The sequence below is a fragment of the Protopterus annectens genome, chromosome 4.part1 (genome assembly GCF_019279795.1).
Source record: "Protopterus annectens isolate FY-2018-M chromosome 4.part1, PAN1.0, whole genome shotgun sequence".
Taxonomy (NCBI): Eukaryota; Metazoa; Chordata; order Ceratodontiformes; family Protopteridae; genus Protopterus; species Protopterus annectens.
In genome coordinates this window covers 482,302,038-482,319,864 of record NC_056734.1, presented here as the reverse complement: position 1 = coordinate 482,319,864, position 17,827 = coordinate 482,302,038, and the positions used below count along the sequence as shown (strand labels likewise).

General features: G+C 37.7%; 1 protein-coding gene across 1 annotated transcript in view; it reads left to right on the top strand.

Moving 5' to 3' along the window:
• DYNLT2B (dynein light chain Tctex-type 2B) overlaps nt 1-17,827 on the top strand; it is a 602,204-nt gene that overhangs the window by 240,491 nt on the left and 343,886 nt on the right. The window contains exon 2 of the mRNA XM_044070295.1: nt 17,171-17,304. Within this exon, the coding sequence (XP_043926230.1) occupies nt 17,171-17,304 (134 nt within the window). The remainder of the gene's footprint in view (nt 1-17,170; nt 17,305-17,827) is intronic.

The following is a 17,827-nucleotide window of genomic DNA, read 5'->3' as shown; positions in this document are numbered from 1 at the left end:
AACTGTTGTAGGCTACACACTAAAGTGCAATAGTCTTTTCTGATTGTAGTCCTTTAAAGCTGTTTTAAGTGTATTTTTTATACTGTTTTTGCCTTATCTTTTCAAAAAAAAAATTCATTGTTTCCCACCTTTCTAAGCTAGTGTAGTCCAGTTTTCAGGCTAGTGCTGAATTCAGGGCTGTGATATTAATTTCTGAGTTGCCCATACCTTACTTGGATAGAAGGAAGTTTCTCTGTTCACCTGTGAGAGAGGGGAGCTTTGAGCAACCTATCTGTCCCTGGAGGAGTGGTTCCAGCCCAGAAATTAGTTTATTGGCCATTTTGGACTAATTTCTGTCTCTTTCATTTCCCTACTATACAAAACGCGTTTGCACGGTTTTGCGCACCGGGCAGCGCCTGTTAGCTACGGTTAAATTATTCCCAGCTCCACTAAGTCCCCTCTTCAGTTTTTCCCTTGACACTAGTCTAACTCTCAACCTAAGCACTGAAAAAGCATCCTACAGCCCAGCACTTGCTCAGACCTAATAGCAAGCACTAATATACCCTGACACTGATTGCCCAGCAGGGCAAGGCTCTTTATTCACCCCTCAACAACCAAGCGACTAAGCAGCTCACCCTACTGTTCAGCCATGACCAAAGGGCAATTTCAGGTGTACTCTCCAGTCCAGCTGGTGAATCTGGGTATCCTGAGGCAATGTTACAACTGCCTTATGTACACAGACAACCCTCTCCTCCTACCACAAAGCACTAACATATGCGAGAGATGCAATTATGCAGCCAAACTGGAAGCTAAGCTGTCTCCACCCAAGACTGGAACAGACAGTCAAGAGGAGAAAGTTAACACTTGCACCACACCTCCAGCTGCAGCACTGGCAAAAAATACACATAAATACACAAAATTATACTCGGAGGCTCTAAGTAAAAACCTGCAAAAGCATCAGAGACCTCCAAAGCAGACACACAAATAATCTGCACCTCCAGTCACAAACCAGACAACACATAAAACAAAAAAATCAGTGTGCCGCACAATCACAGCCCTCAAGGCAAAATAACATACGTAACACACTAGTAATAGGTGACTCTATAGTCAAGGCACACTGACATCCCACTCACTTGGCTGGACATACAGAAGGTTACTGTTAGCTGCCTGTCGGGAGCCAGAACCCATCACATAACACAAGCACTCAGGTCACTGCAAAACAAGTACAAATATGACTCTTGTCATTGTTCTTGTTGATGTGAATGACCTGAGACGTACCTCCCTGGACTACATGAAAAGAGACATGGAAGAGCTCCCTGATCATGTAGCCCAGGCTGGTATGACCCTGATCCTAAATAGCATCCTGCCCTCACCAAAAATGATACCTCCGTATAAAGAAAAAATGATCAATTTCAACAATTGGCTAAGCTTCTGGTGTCATTCAAAGGGGATCCAGTGTCTGTCAGCCTGGGACGACATGCTCGACAAGCTGCACTGCTTCACAAGAGATGGCTTGCACCTGTCACCCCTAGGCTTTTGAATACTGGCCAAGGCTGTTGCTGCCCCATAATGCCTTTTTTTAGGCAAGGCTCAAAAGTCAAACCCACCTCTGTAAACAGCACAATTAACAAAAATCTGAAGGTTATTCTACTCAATGCCAGGAGTTTAAATCTTAAAATGCATGTGCTCGAAGCACTCCTCAGTATGGAGAACGTCGACATCTGTGCAGTAAGTTAAACCTGGTTCTAGGCTCCAGAGAGCACCCCAGCAGTACTGGGCTACAACTTATACCACACGTTTCGGCCACAGAACACGGACCAAAACACAAAAGGAGGGGGTGTATCCATATTCATCAAGGATGCCTACACCCCCAGGTTAGTGGCACAGCATGATACCTCTGAGATCATCCATGTGCAACTAACATTGGGCAGATCTGCAGAGTAAGTTGTGGCCTGCTACAGATCACCCTCGATGACCCAGAACCACCACTCCACCTTTCTGGAGACACTGGAAAACATGAAGGTCCTACCGAACACCCTGATATTCCATTCACTGGGAAAACTGCTCGAGTACAAACTCCCAGGCCCAGCGCTTCCTGGAATTCATCAACTCAAACACCCTGGATCAGCTGGTAAACTCCCCTACCAGAGGTGAAAACATATTGGACCTGGTCATCACCAACATGGGCGACATGTGTTCCACACCGGAGGTCAACCCATCACTGGTTAGATCAGACCATAAACTAATCACTCTGGATGTCCACGCCCCACCACCATTCCAACTAAGGAAACCACAGTAAAAAACTTTTCTAAAGCAAACTTCACCTTAGTTAAGACAGAGGTGGTAAGTTTCACAGCCCCCGCACTAAAGGATAATGCTGCCCAAGATGCAGAAACCTTTACAAATGCACTCTGAGTACCTACAAGGATGCATGGATCGTGCTATCCCTAGCAAAACCAAGATGCACTCCTCTAAGAGAAAGAAACCAGTTTGTTGGACCCCTGCCATAAACAGGCTATACAATAGAAGGAGGAAACTAGTTCAGAAAAGAAGCAAATCCCAAGAAGGAAAGACATCCCTGATCAGTATCAGTAAGAAACTAAGGTCCCTCATAAAATCATCCAAGGCTAACTTTGAAAGAACAATAGCCAAGAATTCAAAAGATAACCACAAAGTCTTCTTTAGCTATGTTAAGAATCTAAGTTGCAACTTGCAAATGTGCACTGAACTAGTGCAAAGTAGCACAAAATATACCGAACCTACTGATATTGTCAACATCCTGGCAGATTCAGTGCAAACTTCAACCCCCTCTCACCTCCAAAAGGGCCCACAACAATACAGGAAAAGTGTAGTGTCCCAAAAACCTCAGATGCACAGGTGAAAACAGCCCTTTTAAAAGCCAAAAACACAGTGTCAATGGGACCAGATGGTGTCCCAGGCTGCGTCTTGCATGAACTACAGAACGAACTAACCCCCCACCTAAACACCACTGTTCAACCTCAGCCTCTCCACAGGCTACATGCCCATAGAATGGCGCACAGCGAAGGTTATTTCTCTCCACAAAGGAATAGCCACAACTGACCCTGGTAACTATCGCCCCATAAGCCTGACTAGCCTGGTCTGCAAGGCTATAGAGCGCATCATCATGGAACTCATTAACAAAGACATTGGGAACCTCCAAACACTTGACCCGACCCAGTTTGGCTTTGTTAAGGGCAGATCATGCCTACTAAACCTGGTTGACTTCTTTGAGACAGTCACCAAGGCCATCGATAAGGGAAAGGTGGTTCACACAGCCTACTATGACCTCGTCAAGGTTTTTGACACCATTCCCCACTCTGGTATTACAGAAAAACTCACCAGCCTGAACATAAACCCCTACATCATGAGATGGGTTGCCAACTAGCTTACAGACAGAACTCAAATGGTAAGAATAGTGGAGTCCGACTCTAAACCAGTCACAAGTGGTATCCCGCAAGGCTCGGTCCTGGGACCCCTACTGGTGTCCCGCAAGGCTCGGTCCTGGGACCCCTACTGTTTGGCATATACTTCTCAGAAGTACAGGCAAACACAGGAGGACTATGGCTAACTAAGTTCACCGATGACTGCAAACTGGGAGCCATAATTGATTCTCCGGCTGACACAGACATCCTCCAAAAGGGCCTTACTGAGACGGACACATGGTGTCAAAGTCATGGCCTCAAGCTAAATGCCAAAAAATGCATAGTCATCCCGTTTGGGGAAAAAACAAAACATCTACAAATTATCACATAGGTGGCAGCCCCTTTAATACAGAAGCAGTAATAATAGATCTGGTAGACCCAGGTAGATAGTAATCTCTCCTTTGACAATCATATTGCCAAAGTAGTTTGGAAATCCTTCTATGTGGCCCATCTAATTACTAAAGGGTTCGCATCTAGAAATAGAGATTATAGTGCCCCTCTACTCGTCATTCATTAGACCCATCTTACAGTACAATGCCCCATTTGGGATGTACCTCACAAGATACCTCCAACAGCTGGAAAGACCACAAAAGTACCTCACCAAGAGGATTACTAGCCTCAAACGCATGTTCTATGCAGCCCGACTGAAAAAACTCCTGCTGTACTCAGTGGCATATCGTTTACTCAGAGGTGATCTCTGCCTGACTTACAAAGCCATGTCCAACTCAGAATTGATGGACATGCTCCACCTAAAGAAATTCAAGTCACCGCAAGCCATGCGCTCTAGTGAGCTAAACCTCACAACAACAATAAATGGAACATGCTGGAGGGATAGATTCCTGTCACCAAGACTCCCCATGCTTTGAACAAAATTCCAAACTACATTAGGCAGAGCCCCTCACTAACACTCTTTAAGAGAAACCTTGACGAGTGGATGGGTAACAGAAAATACACCCCTGGGATCACTTCATTGGCTCTGCTTGACAGAAGATCAGTTAATCAATGGGGCGGAGAAAGCCAACACACTCTGGCTAGGCTTATAAATGCCCTCTGGCAGATAGGTTCATAGGTAGGTACTAGGCTATGTACAAGTACAGACAATGCTCAGCAGATTTTATAGGTTTGTAGACAGGAGTCTTTGGTCTCTGGATCACAGTGACTGACTAGGAACATAGTTGTGTAGAATGTTTTTTAGTGTTGGACAGGCAGATGGATGCTGGATAATTTTATAGGTGGTAAGAAGCTGCGTATATGTTAGCTGATGAGGCAGTTCTAACCAGTTTAGGCTTTTTAATGCTGCACAGTGGTGGATTCTGAAAGAGAGGTTTACTGCAAATTTAGCAGCTTTGTTATAACATTTGTTCAAGTTTTAATTTTTGTGAAGCCTCGATCTTAGTAAGGATGGGAGTACCATAAAGAAGTGTGCAGTGGAGATAAGTAGTGGCAAGTGCAGTTTTAGTTGCATCGGTGAGAGAGTTTTTGTTTCTATAAAACATCACTAGCTTTTCCATTTTGTATATGCAGGTCGAATATAAGCTTATCATCCCCTATTGCCCGTAATAATTTGCTATGATGGTTGTATTATTGAGAGAGGACTTCAAATTTTGTGTTCTCATGACAGAGGGATTTGGGGGGGGGGGGAGTAATAGTACTTTGGTCTTTTTTTGGTTGAGTAGGCGTTGTCAGTTATGAAGTCATATTTCAGTGACTGTTAAAGCTTCCTGAGCAATTTTTTGGAGGTGTACCATGTTGTCAGATCTGCAAATGAGAGTGGAATCATCTGTATATTATATTAGGGTGGTCTGTGATGATGAAAATGTTAAAGGGATGGGGTCAAGGACAGAGCCTTGTGGTACACCGGTGGTGACTGGGAGGTAAGGAGAAAGTGTGGAGTACCATTTTACTGACTGATACCTTCTGGACAGGTAGTTTTTGAACCACAGAAGTGTGGGCTGAGAGAGACCTAGTGAGGACATCTGAAGTAGAATTTTGCTGAGACAGTGTCTGAGGCTTTAGTTGAGTTTAGAAATAAGGAATAGAGTAGTTTGCCATATCTTGCTTTATTGATAGTATCTATATAGGTTAAAATAGCGGTGCTAGTAGTATGGGAAGGACAGAAGCTATGTTGTGTAGGGAATAGGACTTCTTCCTGTCGGAGATAGTCTAGCAATTGGTTTTGAATAAATTTTTCAAGGATGCTGGCACTGGGAGATAAGACTGCTATAGGTCAAAGGTTATTAATGTCTGTTGAATTTACTTTTGTGCAGAGTAGTAATGTGTGACTTTTTCCAGAGACAGGGAATGTGGGATTCCTGGACTGACCTATTTATAAGGATTGAGACACGATAAGCAATGCTGTTGGCTGCTATTTTTAGGTACTTGGAAGGTCATCAGCTGAAGAACAACTTGGTTTAAATTTGTTTGAGTAGTTTTATATAGGATATGGGCACAGGTTTAAAGGTGAAATTGGATGTGGAGATATGATGTGGCTGTTGGGCAGGGTTGAGATTAGATGTTTAGGAATCCTTGGTTAGATGGGCTGTACTATCTATAAAATAAGAGTTGAACTATATTGCAGTTTTGAGTGGTGAGTTATTAGGAGAGAGGTTTGGGTTGAATTTTTGGCGGGATTTAAGATTTCTTTAGTAGATGTCCAAAATTTTTTAGGGTTGTGTTTATTATTATTGTGAAAGTTGTTATAGTATAGTTTTTTTTTTTTTTTGTCTTTTTAGTATGATTGCGAAGCATTCTAAAGGTGTTTTATATATTTGCCATTGTTTCCATGTTTTTTTTTCTCTATCCTGCATTAGCATTCTGCTCTTTTGATAGCTAAATTGCATTTAAATTGCATTATTTGTTTTTAGTCTCTTTCTTCTAGGAGGTGCAAGTCTGTTTAGGGTATTTAGAAAAGTTGTATTGAATTCATTTACATCATCATCCAACAGGAGGATTTTTAGGAAGTCGAAGTTAATAAATAATAGTTTAGTAATGAACATTTCTAAGTTAAACTTGGAAATACTGCATGTTGTTTTAATTTGCTGTTTAACTGGATGTGTGAGATGTATGGTCATATAGATTGGGAGATGATCACTGAGAGAGTCTGTCATTGTACCTGTGGTGGTGTATTTATTGGGGTCTGATATTAGGATCCAGTCTAATAGAAAATTTGATATCTTGCTATAACGTGCAGATCTATTAATTTGTTGTGTAAAACCATACAAGTTCATGCTAGATGTAAGGGATTTCGAGCTTATGTCCAACCAGCTGACATTCACATCACTTGGTAGTATTTTTTTCTTCTGAAATGTTATGGATATCCAGTGTAGAATATTTTCCAGTATATCTGTATAGTCACCAGGAGAGATGTAAAGGACAGTAATTCATATTTGTTTATTTTGAGGAAAGCAATAAGAAAGAAATGGGAAATGTGGTACATGTTGGGAAATATTAAAGCAATTCTACCGCCTTTCCTGTTTATACGGTCATTACAGATGATGATATAGCCATGAGGTATAACTTCAGAGTTGTTTATGCTGGGTTTAAGCCAAATTTCAGCTACAGTGAGAAGTCAGGCTTATGTTGGGTAATCCAGGCTTTGTAGTTCAGCAGTTTTAATTCTTATGCTTCTAACATTTATTGCAGCAAAAATGAGATCACCAGGGTTAGAGATTGGCTGACTGTTGTTGGGTTAGAGGAGAGTGTGTGAGAGAATTATCTTTTGTGTTCATTGTGATAGGTGGGACCAGGATTAGGGTGCATATGTCCACCTAAAAGGATTTTAGTATATTGAGGAATTATGCATACCTGTTTTTTGGAGAGGATTCTTGCACTTAATTTTGTTTTGGTTTGAGTTTAAGCGCAGTTAATCGGCCTATATTTGGAATAAAGGTGAGGGGCAGTATTAAATAGGTCTGTTGCAATGTGTGGTGAATATAAAGAGACAGTATGGATAGGTGGTTGGGACAGAGTTAGAGAGAGATATTATCGAGTCATGGTAGGAGGAGGAGAAGAATAGATGATAAGCTGAAGAGCAGCATAATTAAGTACAGGAAAATGTATTTTATAGCAGTTGGGGAGTGAGGAAGTAGTAATAAAGATGGAAACAAGAAGTTGCAGGGCAGTAGGGGATTCGGTGACGGTAGGTTCTGAAAGCTGGTAGAAGGTTAGGTAAGGAGAGAAGTATCTTCTATAAAAGAAGATAGGTTGTCCTGGTATCTTCTCTGGAATAAAGGAATAGAGGGGTATGAAAGGCTAGAGTATAATGATGTAGTCTAAACAAGAAGACACAAAGTTTTATTTCAGAAATGTAAAAGATACAATGTGGAATAGATAGGTACTATGAGGGAGAGTTTATCTGCAGTAGTCTAAAAAAAGAAGAAACAAAGAAATAGTCAAGCCTTATATAATTTTTATGCTTAAAATCTAAATGATCTAACCCAAAATCTGAAAATAGCTGTAGTACCAGTAAAATGATATGATTGCAAAAAGTCTGCCAATAAGTTTTCAAAACTGTTTGTATTTACACCTTGGAAAAGCTGCTGAGAGATAAAAACTAAACTTTTTCTGCCAAAACTATAGGAAGAGGAACCACATTTGTGTATGAATATGTAACATTTTAAGTAACCAGAATAGTCTATGATTGTAGTGTGAATCGATACAGTAATGAAATACCCCGCCCCCGAGCAAAATGGAATGTGTAATGGAGGAGTTCTAACATCACAGTCATATTTTTGCCTGCCATTATTGCAACTCCAGATGACTTATGATAAGAATTTATAAGTGAATAAATAATGCTTTTTTTAATTTACTTCAGTAAGCATCAAGTATTAGAACCAACATTACTAAATGCTTGAACAACATTAGTAAATACTTGAACAAGTGTTTTTTTTTCTTTTTATAACATATTTAACATCATTTATGTAAAATACAGAAATAAGCACAATAAAAGAAAAAGAACAAGTTATAAATGCCACGGCAGCAAGAAGAGACACCATCCTACCAAAAATCACTCTCTGCTCCATGAACAGCATAAGAAAAGAAACACAAACTTAAAAAAAGACAAAAAGAATTCAATTAATTCATGAATACCTTTGAAAATGGAATTCCATAATATAAGAAGTCTCTCAAAATTTTCATGGAAGAAGGTTTATGGCACAATTCCTCTCTCTACATCTTTGGCTGATGTGAATGAGAGTGACATTTCTTTGTAAGCAATTTGATGTGCAGCAGGATAAATGTATCTTGATGGTGCTCCTTTCTATCAGTTCCTTGAACTTATGTGAAATAATGGTGGAAAATCCTTATATGTAATGATGGAAGCTTAATTTACTGAAATCTGATGGTTTGGGCCTCCCTGAGTCTACCAACCTCTCCTTCCCTCTGGACTTACTTTGATTCAGGCTAGGGCTGGAGCAGGTCTTAAGGGCATCTATGGGGGGTGTAGGTTTTGCTATCCAACTGTCTCTCTTCTTTTTTTGTTTTATGGGCCTACCCATTACACTTACCTTCCCCACCACTGTTGTGTGGTACGACTGAGGAGCATGCATGCAGAGGAGACATTTGGCATATTTCCCTGCCTTAGAGGTAGCTCTATTGGGTCCATCACCCTCCCCCCCCTAACAGCAATATCCCCATCCTCCACCAAGGATTATCATAGGAAATGCTTATGTGACCTTCTCCCCCAAGGATGGGCACGCCTATCCACCCCTCAGATACCCAAGCTACTAGTCTAACCTGTGTCACCTGAGTTGCAGTCTGGGCTTTATCCTTCTGTGCCATAGTGCCAGTTAAATCCAATGTTTCTGAAGTGTTATTGGGTATACTGTGTTCATCTCTGATAATGTTAAGCAAACTATTGCGGCTCTACTTACTCCAGTTTGTGGACATCCTATATGTTGTGTAGTGTCCGTTTTAATATTGTATTCAAATCCAGAAACTGTACTCTTGAGTAACTTGGAAGAGTGTTTTTTTTCTTTTTTGACTGAAGTAGTTGGAGTTGCAAGTTGTCCCATTGTTCTGGAAGTTTAGGATCTTCAAATTCTGTTGTCTGGAATGAAACTGTAATTCTTTGATATGTTTTTTTGAAAAAAAAAATAAAGTTGCTGTAAGAAATGCTTAGTCTGCTGGATATATTGAGCATTTTCAGTCTAAATTCTGTTTTGTCAGCCATTGCCCATTGTTTAGATTTAATGACTTGCAAACACTCTTCCTCTTGTGCAAGTTCAAAATTCAAGATATCTTCTAGCAAAACACCCTGAATTTTTTTTGCACAGCAGTATTTAACATGTGAAATTTGGTTATAAAAATGATTGCCCAAAAATAAACTGCAAAACTGATTGAAGAGTTATCAGACTAACTAACTGGGTCTAAAATCATGTACTGAAACTAAATGTCAAAAAATGTATGATTATATCCATCAAGATCATCTGTGCTGGGGAACTATCACATTAACACTACGCCCCCAAGAGTTGAACCAGTTGTTCGGGATTTGGGAACTTATGTGGACAGTGATCTAACTTTCGACCAGCATGTTTCCATTGTCATAAAAAAGTTTTTTCTGTATTCCACAGCTTATAATCAAAAGAATTGTTTCCCCTTGTTCAGCCTTCATTAGGACAGTCATTGGGTATAATACTTTGGCATGTGTCCATCCAGACACATGCAACAACTGGAATGCTCTCAGAGATGCCTTATTAAATGATACATGGCCTACGCAATATGTCCTTCATGGACTGACTTAAAGCCCTGTCACTGTACTTGGTATCCTATAGACTGCTAAGATTACCTGGGGTCTAGCATACAAGGCATCTTCTGACCCAGTACTAATGGATTTACTGCACATCAGCAAGTCAAATGTCATCTGAAATGCTCTGTTTAGGGATCTAAATTTCTGCAACATCAACAGAATGGTTTGGTGGGATATGTATATTTTGCAGAGAACCACTGATGTAGAAGACTCCCCATCCATGTAAAACAAATTAATCCATGTCTATATTCAAGTGCAACATGGATCTATGGATGGGAAACAGAAAATTTACCCCAGGACTACCCACTGTACTATTAATGGACAGAGGCAGTTCCAAAATGCTTTATCTTATGCATGGATCTCCTCAAATTATTTATGGTATGGATCCCATTTATTCTCCTTAGAAGTAATATATAATTACCAACCATGGGATGAGTGAGGCCACTCTAACACTGAATGGGATAGGTTAATTTGAGCACCAGAAGGGAAATTCAGTAGGCCTAAAATGGCTCACAAGGAGATTTAGCCTAGTACTTGCTTATGAACCTATAAGAAGCAGTCCCATAAAAGTTTACTGCAGTGTTTTGTTGAACTTTAATATCTGAAGGCTGACTAGGAAGAAAGGCATTTGAAGAAACAAACAGCAGGTGCAAGAATAGGTTATTTTTAATCTGTGAAACACTGAACATTTATTTAGTTTATAGAACCTAAGGAAGTCATTGGAGGTGTTATCCCCTGGAGCAGCTAATGCTTTTGTCTGGTCACTTGGTGTTTGTGAAGAAATTCAAAACCCAGTGAAATAAATTTACGTTTTTGGTGATATATCTGCTTCAGTAAGATCATGATTGGAAAAAGTGTCCATGGTTGATGGTGGAACTATTTAATTTCAAAATCTTTGAAAAATAGTTTAGTTTTTTTTTTTTTTAGTGACTGAGGACACTAACCTTTTATTTCCCGTACTGAGTTTTAACTGCTGTGATACCAGAAACTGAACAATAGCTAATAAAACTGATAGTCTTCACTTGTTTGTGGTAGATTCATTTTATCATGCCTCCAGAGCAAATAGAGTTTTAAAAAAAGTAAAAATGTTCATGTGCTGAGAGGTTTACAGAAAGTGAGGGATACACTTTCTAAAGCTGCCATCAAAATGTTTATTTCATTATGCAACACATCCCACAGTTCCTTCAACTTGGATGGTCTCTAATTCCAGAAAGTCATGAACCAAACATCTGGATTGTATGTATATGCATTGATATGTAGCACATTGCAATGTTGAAACTGTCAAGAGTTGTTCTTTTGGATTTATACATGTTAGAGTAATTTATAACAGTAGTAAAAGGGTAGTAACAATCTTTTAGATTAAGCAAAAGAAAAATTGGCCCCTAAGTAGCTTAGATATTGAGAGAGCTTTTGATTCTGTAGATTGGAATTACTTAACACTTTAGAAGCATTTGCATTTCCAAAACTACTGTATAGAGATTGCAAAGCATATTTTAAAATTAGATATTGTATCTCTCAAGGCTTTCCTTTAAACAAAGGTACAAAGCAAGGATGTCCCATGTCTCCTCTACTATTTGCATTAGTTATTGAACCCTTAGCAAATAATATAAGAAGATGTTTTTTTTCAATTAGTCAGGATTGCCAATCTAAAATACAGCTTTTTCAGGATGGTACAACTGAGGAGCATACATGCAGTGGGGGCATTTGGCATATTTCCCTGCCTTAGAGGTAGCTCTATTGGGTCCATCACCCTTCCCCCCCCCCCCTAACAGCAGTATCCCCATCCTCCACCAAGGATTGTCATAGGAAATGCTTATGTGACCTTCTCCCCCAAGGATGGGCACACCTACCCATCCCTCAGATACCCAAGCTACTAGTCTAACCTGTGTCACCTGAGTTGCAGTCTGGGCTTTATCCTTCTGTGCCATAGTGCCGGTTAAATCCAATGTTTCTGAAGTGTTATTGGGTGTACTGTGTTCATCTCTGATAATGTTAAGCAAACTATTGAAGCTCTACTTACTCCAGTTTGTGGACATCCTATATGTTGTGTAGTGTCAATTTTAATATTGTATTCAAATCCAGAAGCTGTACTCTTGAGTAACTTGGAAGAGTGTTTTTTTTTTCTTTTTTGACTGAAGTAGTTGGAGTTGCAAGTCGTCCCATTGTTCTGGAAGTTTAGGTTCTTCAAATTCTGTTGTCTGGAATGAAACTGTAATTCTTTGATATGTTTTTTTTTGAAAAAAAAAATAAAGTTGCTGTAAGAAATGCTTAGTCTGCTGAATATATTGAGCATTTTCAGTCTAAATTCTGTTTTGTCAGCCATTGCCCATTGTTTAGATTTAATGATTTGCAAACACTCTTCCTCTTGTGCAAGTTTAAAATTCAAGATATCTTCTAGCAAAACACCCTGAATTTTTTTGCACAGCAGTATTTAACATGTGAAATTTGGTTATAAATGAGATTGCCCAAAAATAAACTGCAAAATTGATTGAAGAGTTATCAGTCTAACTAACTGGGTCTAAAATCATGTACTGAAACTAAATGTCAAAAAATGTATGATTATATCCATCAAGATCGTCTGTGCTGGGGAACTATCACATTGACAATACGCCCCCAAGAGTTGAACCAGTTGTTCGGGATTTGGGAATGAATATAGGGGATTTAAACAACTCAATTGATGAAATAGATGAAGAAATTGGAAAGTCTCGAAGTATTGCTGCTGAAATTTAGTAATAAAACAGAAATTGTAGCGTTAAATCAATTAGTAGGTAGCAAGTTTAAAGTTAAATATAATTAGGAAGGGCAAGAATTAAAATATTTAGGAGTAAAAATATATCGATGTGAGTAAGATTATTAATCATAATTTTGTGTTACTCATTATTAAAAATGAAATGAGGTTTTTTTTTCTTTACTTTTGAGGATAGGTCTGTGCTTATTGAAATTATTATATTACTTAAGGTTATGTATACATTGCGTTCAATAGTTTTAATACCTGGCAAAAATGAAAGTGGAAACAGTGTTGACTTCATTCTTATGGTAATGTAAAAAGCCAAGAATTGCTTATAGAGATCATATTAGACTGTAAGGGTATGGTGGTATTTGCTTCCCTGACATGGAATCTTATTCCATTACTGTAGATTTAATGTTATTATACTCTGATCAGATCCAACTTATAATATTCAAGGGAAAAACATTCAAAAATAGATTATACTATTTTGTTATAAATTAGAAATATGTAGCAATCATTTATTTATTTATTTTTATTTTACATTTGTTGACCGGGCTAGTCCAGCTTGGATATATGTCCATTTTCAGCAGAGGCCTGGGGAGAAAAGCTCCTCGAAAACACAGTAAAATTTATATATAAAAAAACAATATTTCACAGGTACAGGTACAATACAAGATTAAGCTATTTTATACATGATAGATTTTACAGATGTGAGTAGATTAATATATAAGCAAATATGTTCACTTCAAAACACGTTTGATTGCAGAATCATATGACATGTAACATTTGTTAACATAGGTAGGTAGTGTTAATGACATTTTATGGATATTGATAGAGATTTTAATCAAATATAAGGCCTGTTATCTTTATGGCTTTCAATAGGCAATTAGTATATACAGTTAATAAGACAGGTATCTTTGTAAAAAATAACATTTCATCTGGTTAATAAAACATACCTTAGAAGGAATTTTGTTTCAGTCTTTAGAATATGAAATCAATTCTAAAAACAGTTCAGAAATAGATTGTTTAACCCCCTAACCCCCCCTTACTTTTAAAATGGAAATTTTTATGCTTTCCCATCACACACACCTCTAGATTTGCAGAAACTCAGAACAATGTTAAAATGAATTTGCTAAAAAGGAATAGGTTAGTATTTTGGTCAAATTGTTTAATGAAAGATTTTAAGTTGGATGAATTTGTTAATCATCTAATATTATCGATCAGTAAGAAATTAAATAAATTTGTAGGTAATATGAGTGAAGAGGAACAGAACACTGTTATCCCATTATATGAATGTGAGGGCCATCATCGAAGGTTAAATGACCTGCAAAGGAAGTCTGTCCAAGTTATGTAGGTTTATTATAAATAACTTTGCTGCAAAATTCTGAAACTTTTTAGATAGCAGTGGATTGAGTTATTCAATTGATAATAATAAAACTATGTTACTTAATTCATTTAGTCAGATATCTTCAAGTTTATACTGGAAAGTTTTTATGTGGAAGTATATACATAGAATGCTTGCTATCCCTTATAAAATTTCTAATTTAGCAAAATCACGTCTTCGGTTTATTGGAGATGCAGTAAAGATGTTATAGCTAATTGGGCACATATGTTTATGGAGTGTGAAAAAATAAACGTTTATTGTGAAGAGATAAGTATCTGTAAGGGGTTATGGTCTGATAATTGTTCTTTAACTAGATTAACAATAATAATAAATATTCTACTTTATCTATAAAACCCCAAAAACTATTTTGGATTTTCCTGGCAGTAGCTAGAAAAATGATTACAAAAAATTGGAAATCAAACTCATTTCTTATGCTCAAAGAATTTTTAAATTTAACAACAATGCTGTGTAAAGCTGAAAAAGAAGTGGTTAGAATAAGATCTACAGAAATCCTAGAAATCATACTAAGTCTTTTAGTTGTTGGGATACCCTTGAAATGTTGCTGTTGAAATACCAAGATTCTTAATGTGTTCATTTTGAGATGATTCTGATAATTCAACATATTTCTAGTATTGTATAACAGTATGTGATATTGAATTTCTTCCTATGTATAAACTGAATGTAAATAAAAGTTTATTCTTTTCACAGTAAGTTATTAGAATGCTTGATTTTGCAGATATTACTAATGTTGAAACATATAATGTGCCATTATATACTCACCAGTCAGAATCTGCAAATGGTCAAGTTTGATCAGTGCTATAGCCTGGTAAAATAAATTAAATAAATAATGAAATATAATCTGCATATTTTTATATTCATGTAAAAAACTGCTGTAATGTTAATGTAATCTTTATTTCTAAAGCCTCACCATTTGTGTATGTTGTAGGTTTTCTCCACAGACCTTCAGTGAAAGTGGACCGTAAACTAGATGTATTTTAGTCATCAGGACATAAATAATATAAGTTGGCAAATTAAAGTTTAATTCAGAAATTTAACATTGAAAGCCATTTTAAATAAGTGATTTAAATGCCAAGTTCAGACTTCCTGCAGAATTGCATAACACCTAATTCTGATGCATTGTAGGTGAAAGGAGCTTGGTACCCTCCCTCAGGGCAGTTCATCACATAAACAGGTCGTATCAGCATGTGCAAAAAGGTGCTTCTTTTATTTCTGAATTCAAAAATCAGTTTAGCACCTGTATAATGCAAGACTGACTTTACTGGCAGATTACATCCAATATGTACTAGCTCGTGCATTTCAGATTTCATTTCAACTTGAAAGGTACTCCCATTCCTTCTACTGAATAAACTTTAAAGTGGAGTATCTTTACTTTCCCCTTGCCTATTCTTTTTAGGAAGTGAAGGATGTGGAAAGACCTAACTAAGCACCACACTGCATCACCATAGTGCAGTGTCTGGTCCTTCTGCCCTTACCCCTTCCTGACTAGCTAATACAGTTTGTAATGTTTACATTTCCTTTCACCTAATTTTATCTCAAAAGCACTTAAGAGAATGCATACTTTAATCTCAGTAACACTAGCTAAATGAAAATAGCTGAAGCTTATTTTCTTTTTTGCAAGCCAGATCAAAGGGGGAGGATCACTGTACCCCCATGTAAACTTAAAGGAGTATTTATATTATGTTATTTTATGTGTAGGCTGGAAACTACATTGAGAGGATGTAGAAGATTTGTCATTTTTGATCTTTTGTCTTTTTTAGTTAAGGTTGCAGTGGATGGATGGATGGACGGATGAATGAAAGGAGCTTATTTAACTACTTGGGGAGTGGTTGCAGTGGGTGGATGGAAGGGGCTTGTATAACTAATGGGGACTGTTTTATTTATTTATTTATTTTTTGCAGGGTAAACCAGAGGGGAAGATACCTGGCACTTGAATAAGCTGAAAATGTGACTAAGCTGCTTCAGTGTGCTAGGCAGTTTATTGTTTTTCTTTATGAAAAAACAAACAAAAATGTCACACAGACTGGAGTAAGTACTGGAACTGGGTGAACCGATAGCATTCCACAGTCATTATGTGTGACTTGTTTTTAAGTTTCCCTTTTGCTCATTCCAGGGTTTATCGCCATACCACTAAACTGGCATTGGAGCTGTAGTGTATCAGTAGGCTAAAGCCTGAACTAAACCTAGTATTAGAAAAATAAATCTAGGGAGGGGTCAAAGGACTCCTTTTCTTGACCATGAGTGCTCCAATGGCATTTGACTGTACCACCTACTGTGTACAACTTAGCACAAAAATGTCTGCTGCATTCAGTTCATATATATTATGAAAAGATAACATGTCTTTTACTCTAGATGAATCCCATGGATGGAGCTGCCCTAGGATGGGCTAATTTAGCATACATTTATGATACCTTAGTGCTAATTATCCACCACAAGGTCCCTTTCTCTTCACTGGGTGTGGGCTATGAAGATATTTTACATACAGTTGAATGTCTAAGGATCTATTTAAATGGTACCATCATTTTAGTGTAGTCAATTCATTCACAAATGATAGAACAGAAAGGTTATGTGGAATGATGATTAGTGTCCCTGAACTGTGCAAGTGGAAAAATCAAGGGAATACCACCGCATGAGAAAGTTGTTAGTCATCCAGATATAACCCTTATAAGGCAATGCCTTGACAGAACAACAAACACATTGTGACTTTTGTATTTAGTGATTATTTATACTTTTGCTTTAGTTCAGGAATCTAATAAATGCCTGTCAGGCATAAACTGTGGATAATGGTATTACCATTCAGCAAATATCAAATCTGACAGGGCATGAATGTATATATTACAGTACTGATTTAAGCAGTTTGTCTTTCCCCTCAGGTTCAAGACAGCCATTGCAAAAGAATGCATCCAAACTGTGCTAAAAGAAGAGCTTGCTGGTAAAGAGTACAATCCAGAGGACATTCCTGGACTTACAAAGTTCCTGTCTGAAACTATTAAAGATAAACTTAAAGGTAATCAGATAATTTGGCCAAAGCCAGGGATTTTTTTTTTCTGAAAAAAAATTAGTTTTTTTTTTTGTATATTTTATTTTATTCTATTTTATTTTTTGTATATTACCTTGTATATATTGATTGTGCTGAATGGAAACAAATCTCCCATTGTAAGGGTTGACTGGTATACAAACAATGCTGATTGTAGTATAGGATGCAACAAAGAATATTGGCACATGTTGCTTTTCAAAAGGCTTTGTTTCATTATCTCCACTAGATGAAATTGCAAATAGTGGTAGTTGCGAATATACAGTATGAAAGATGTGTTCAAAGGGAATGTATAACTGCATGAAGTAAGTGTAAGAGGTCCATAACATAAGGAAAGGATGTCTGCTCTCCATCAAAACATGTGCTGGTGTACCATGTGATTCAGAGCACACAATTTATAGTGCTTTGACTCGGTGGTTATTTCTGTATGGATTCATTGGCATACCTATGACTCTTGAAATGCTTGAAGGTCTCTGCCTGATCAACAAAGACCATG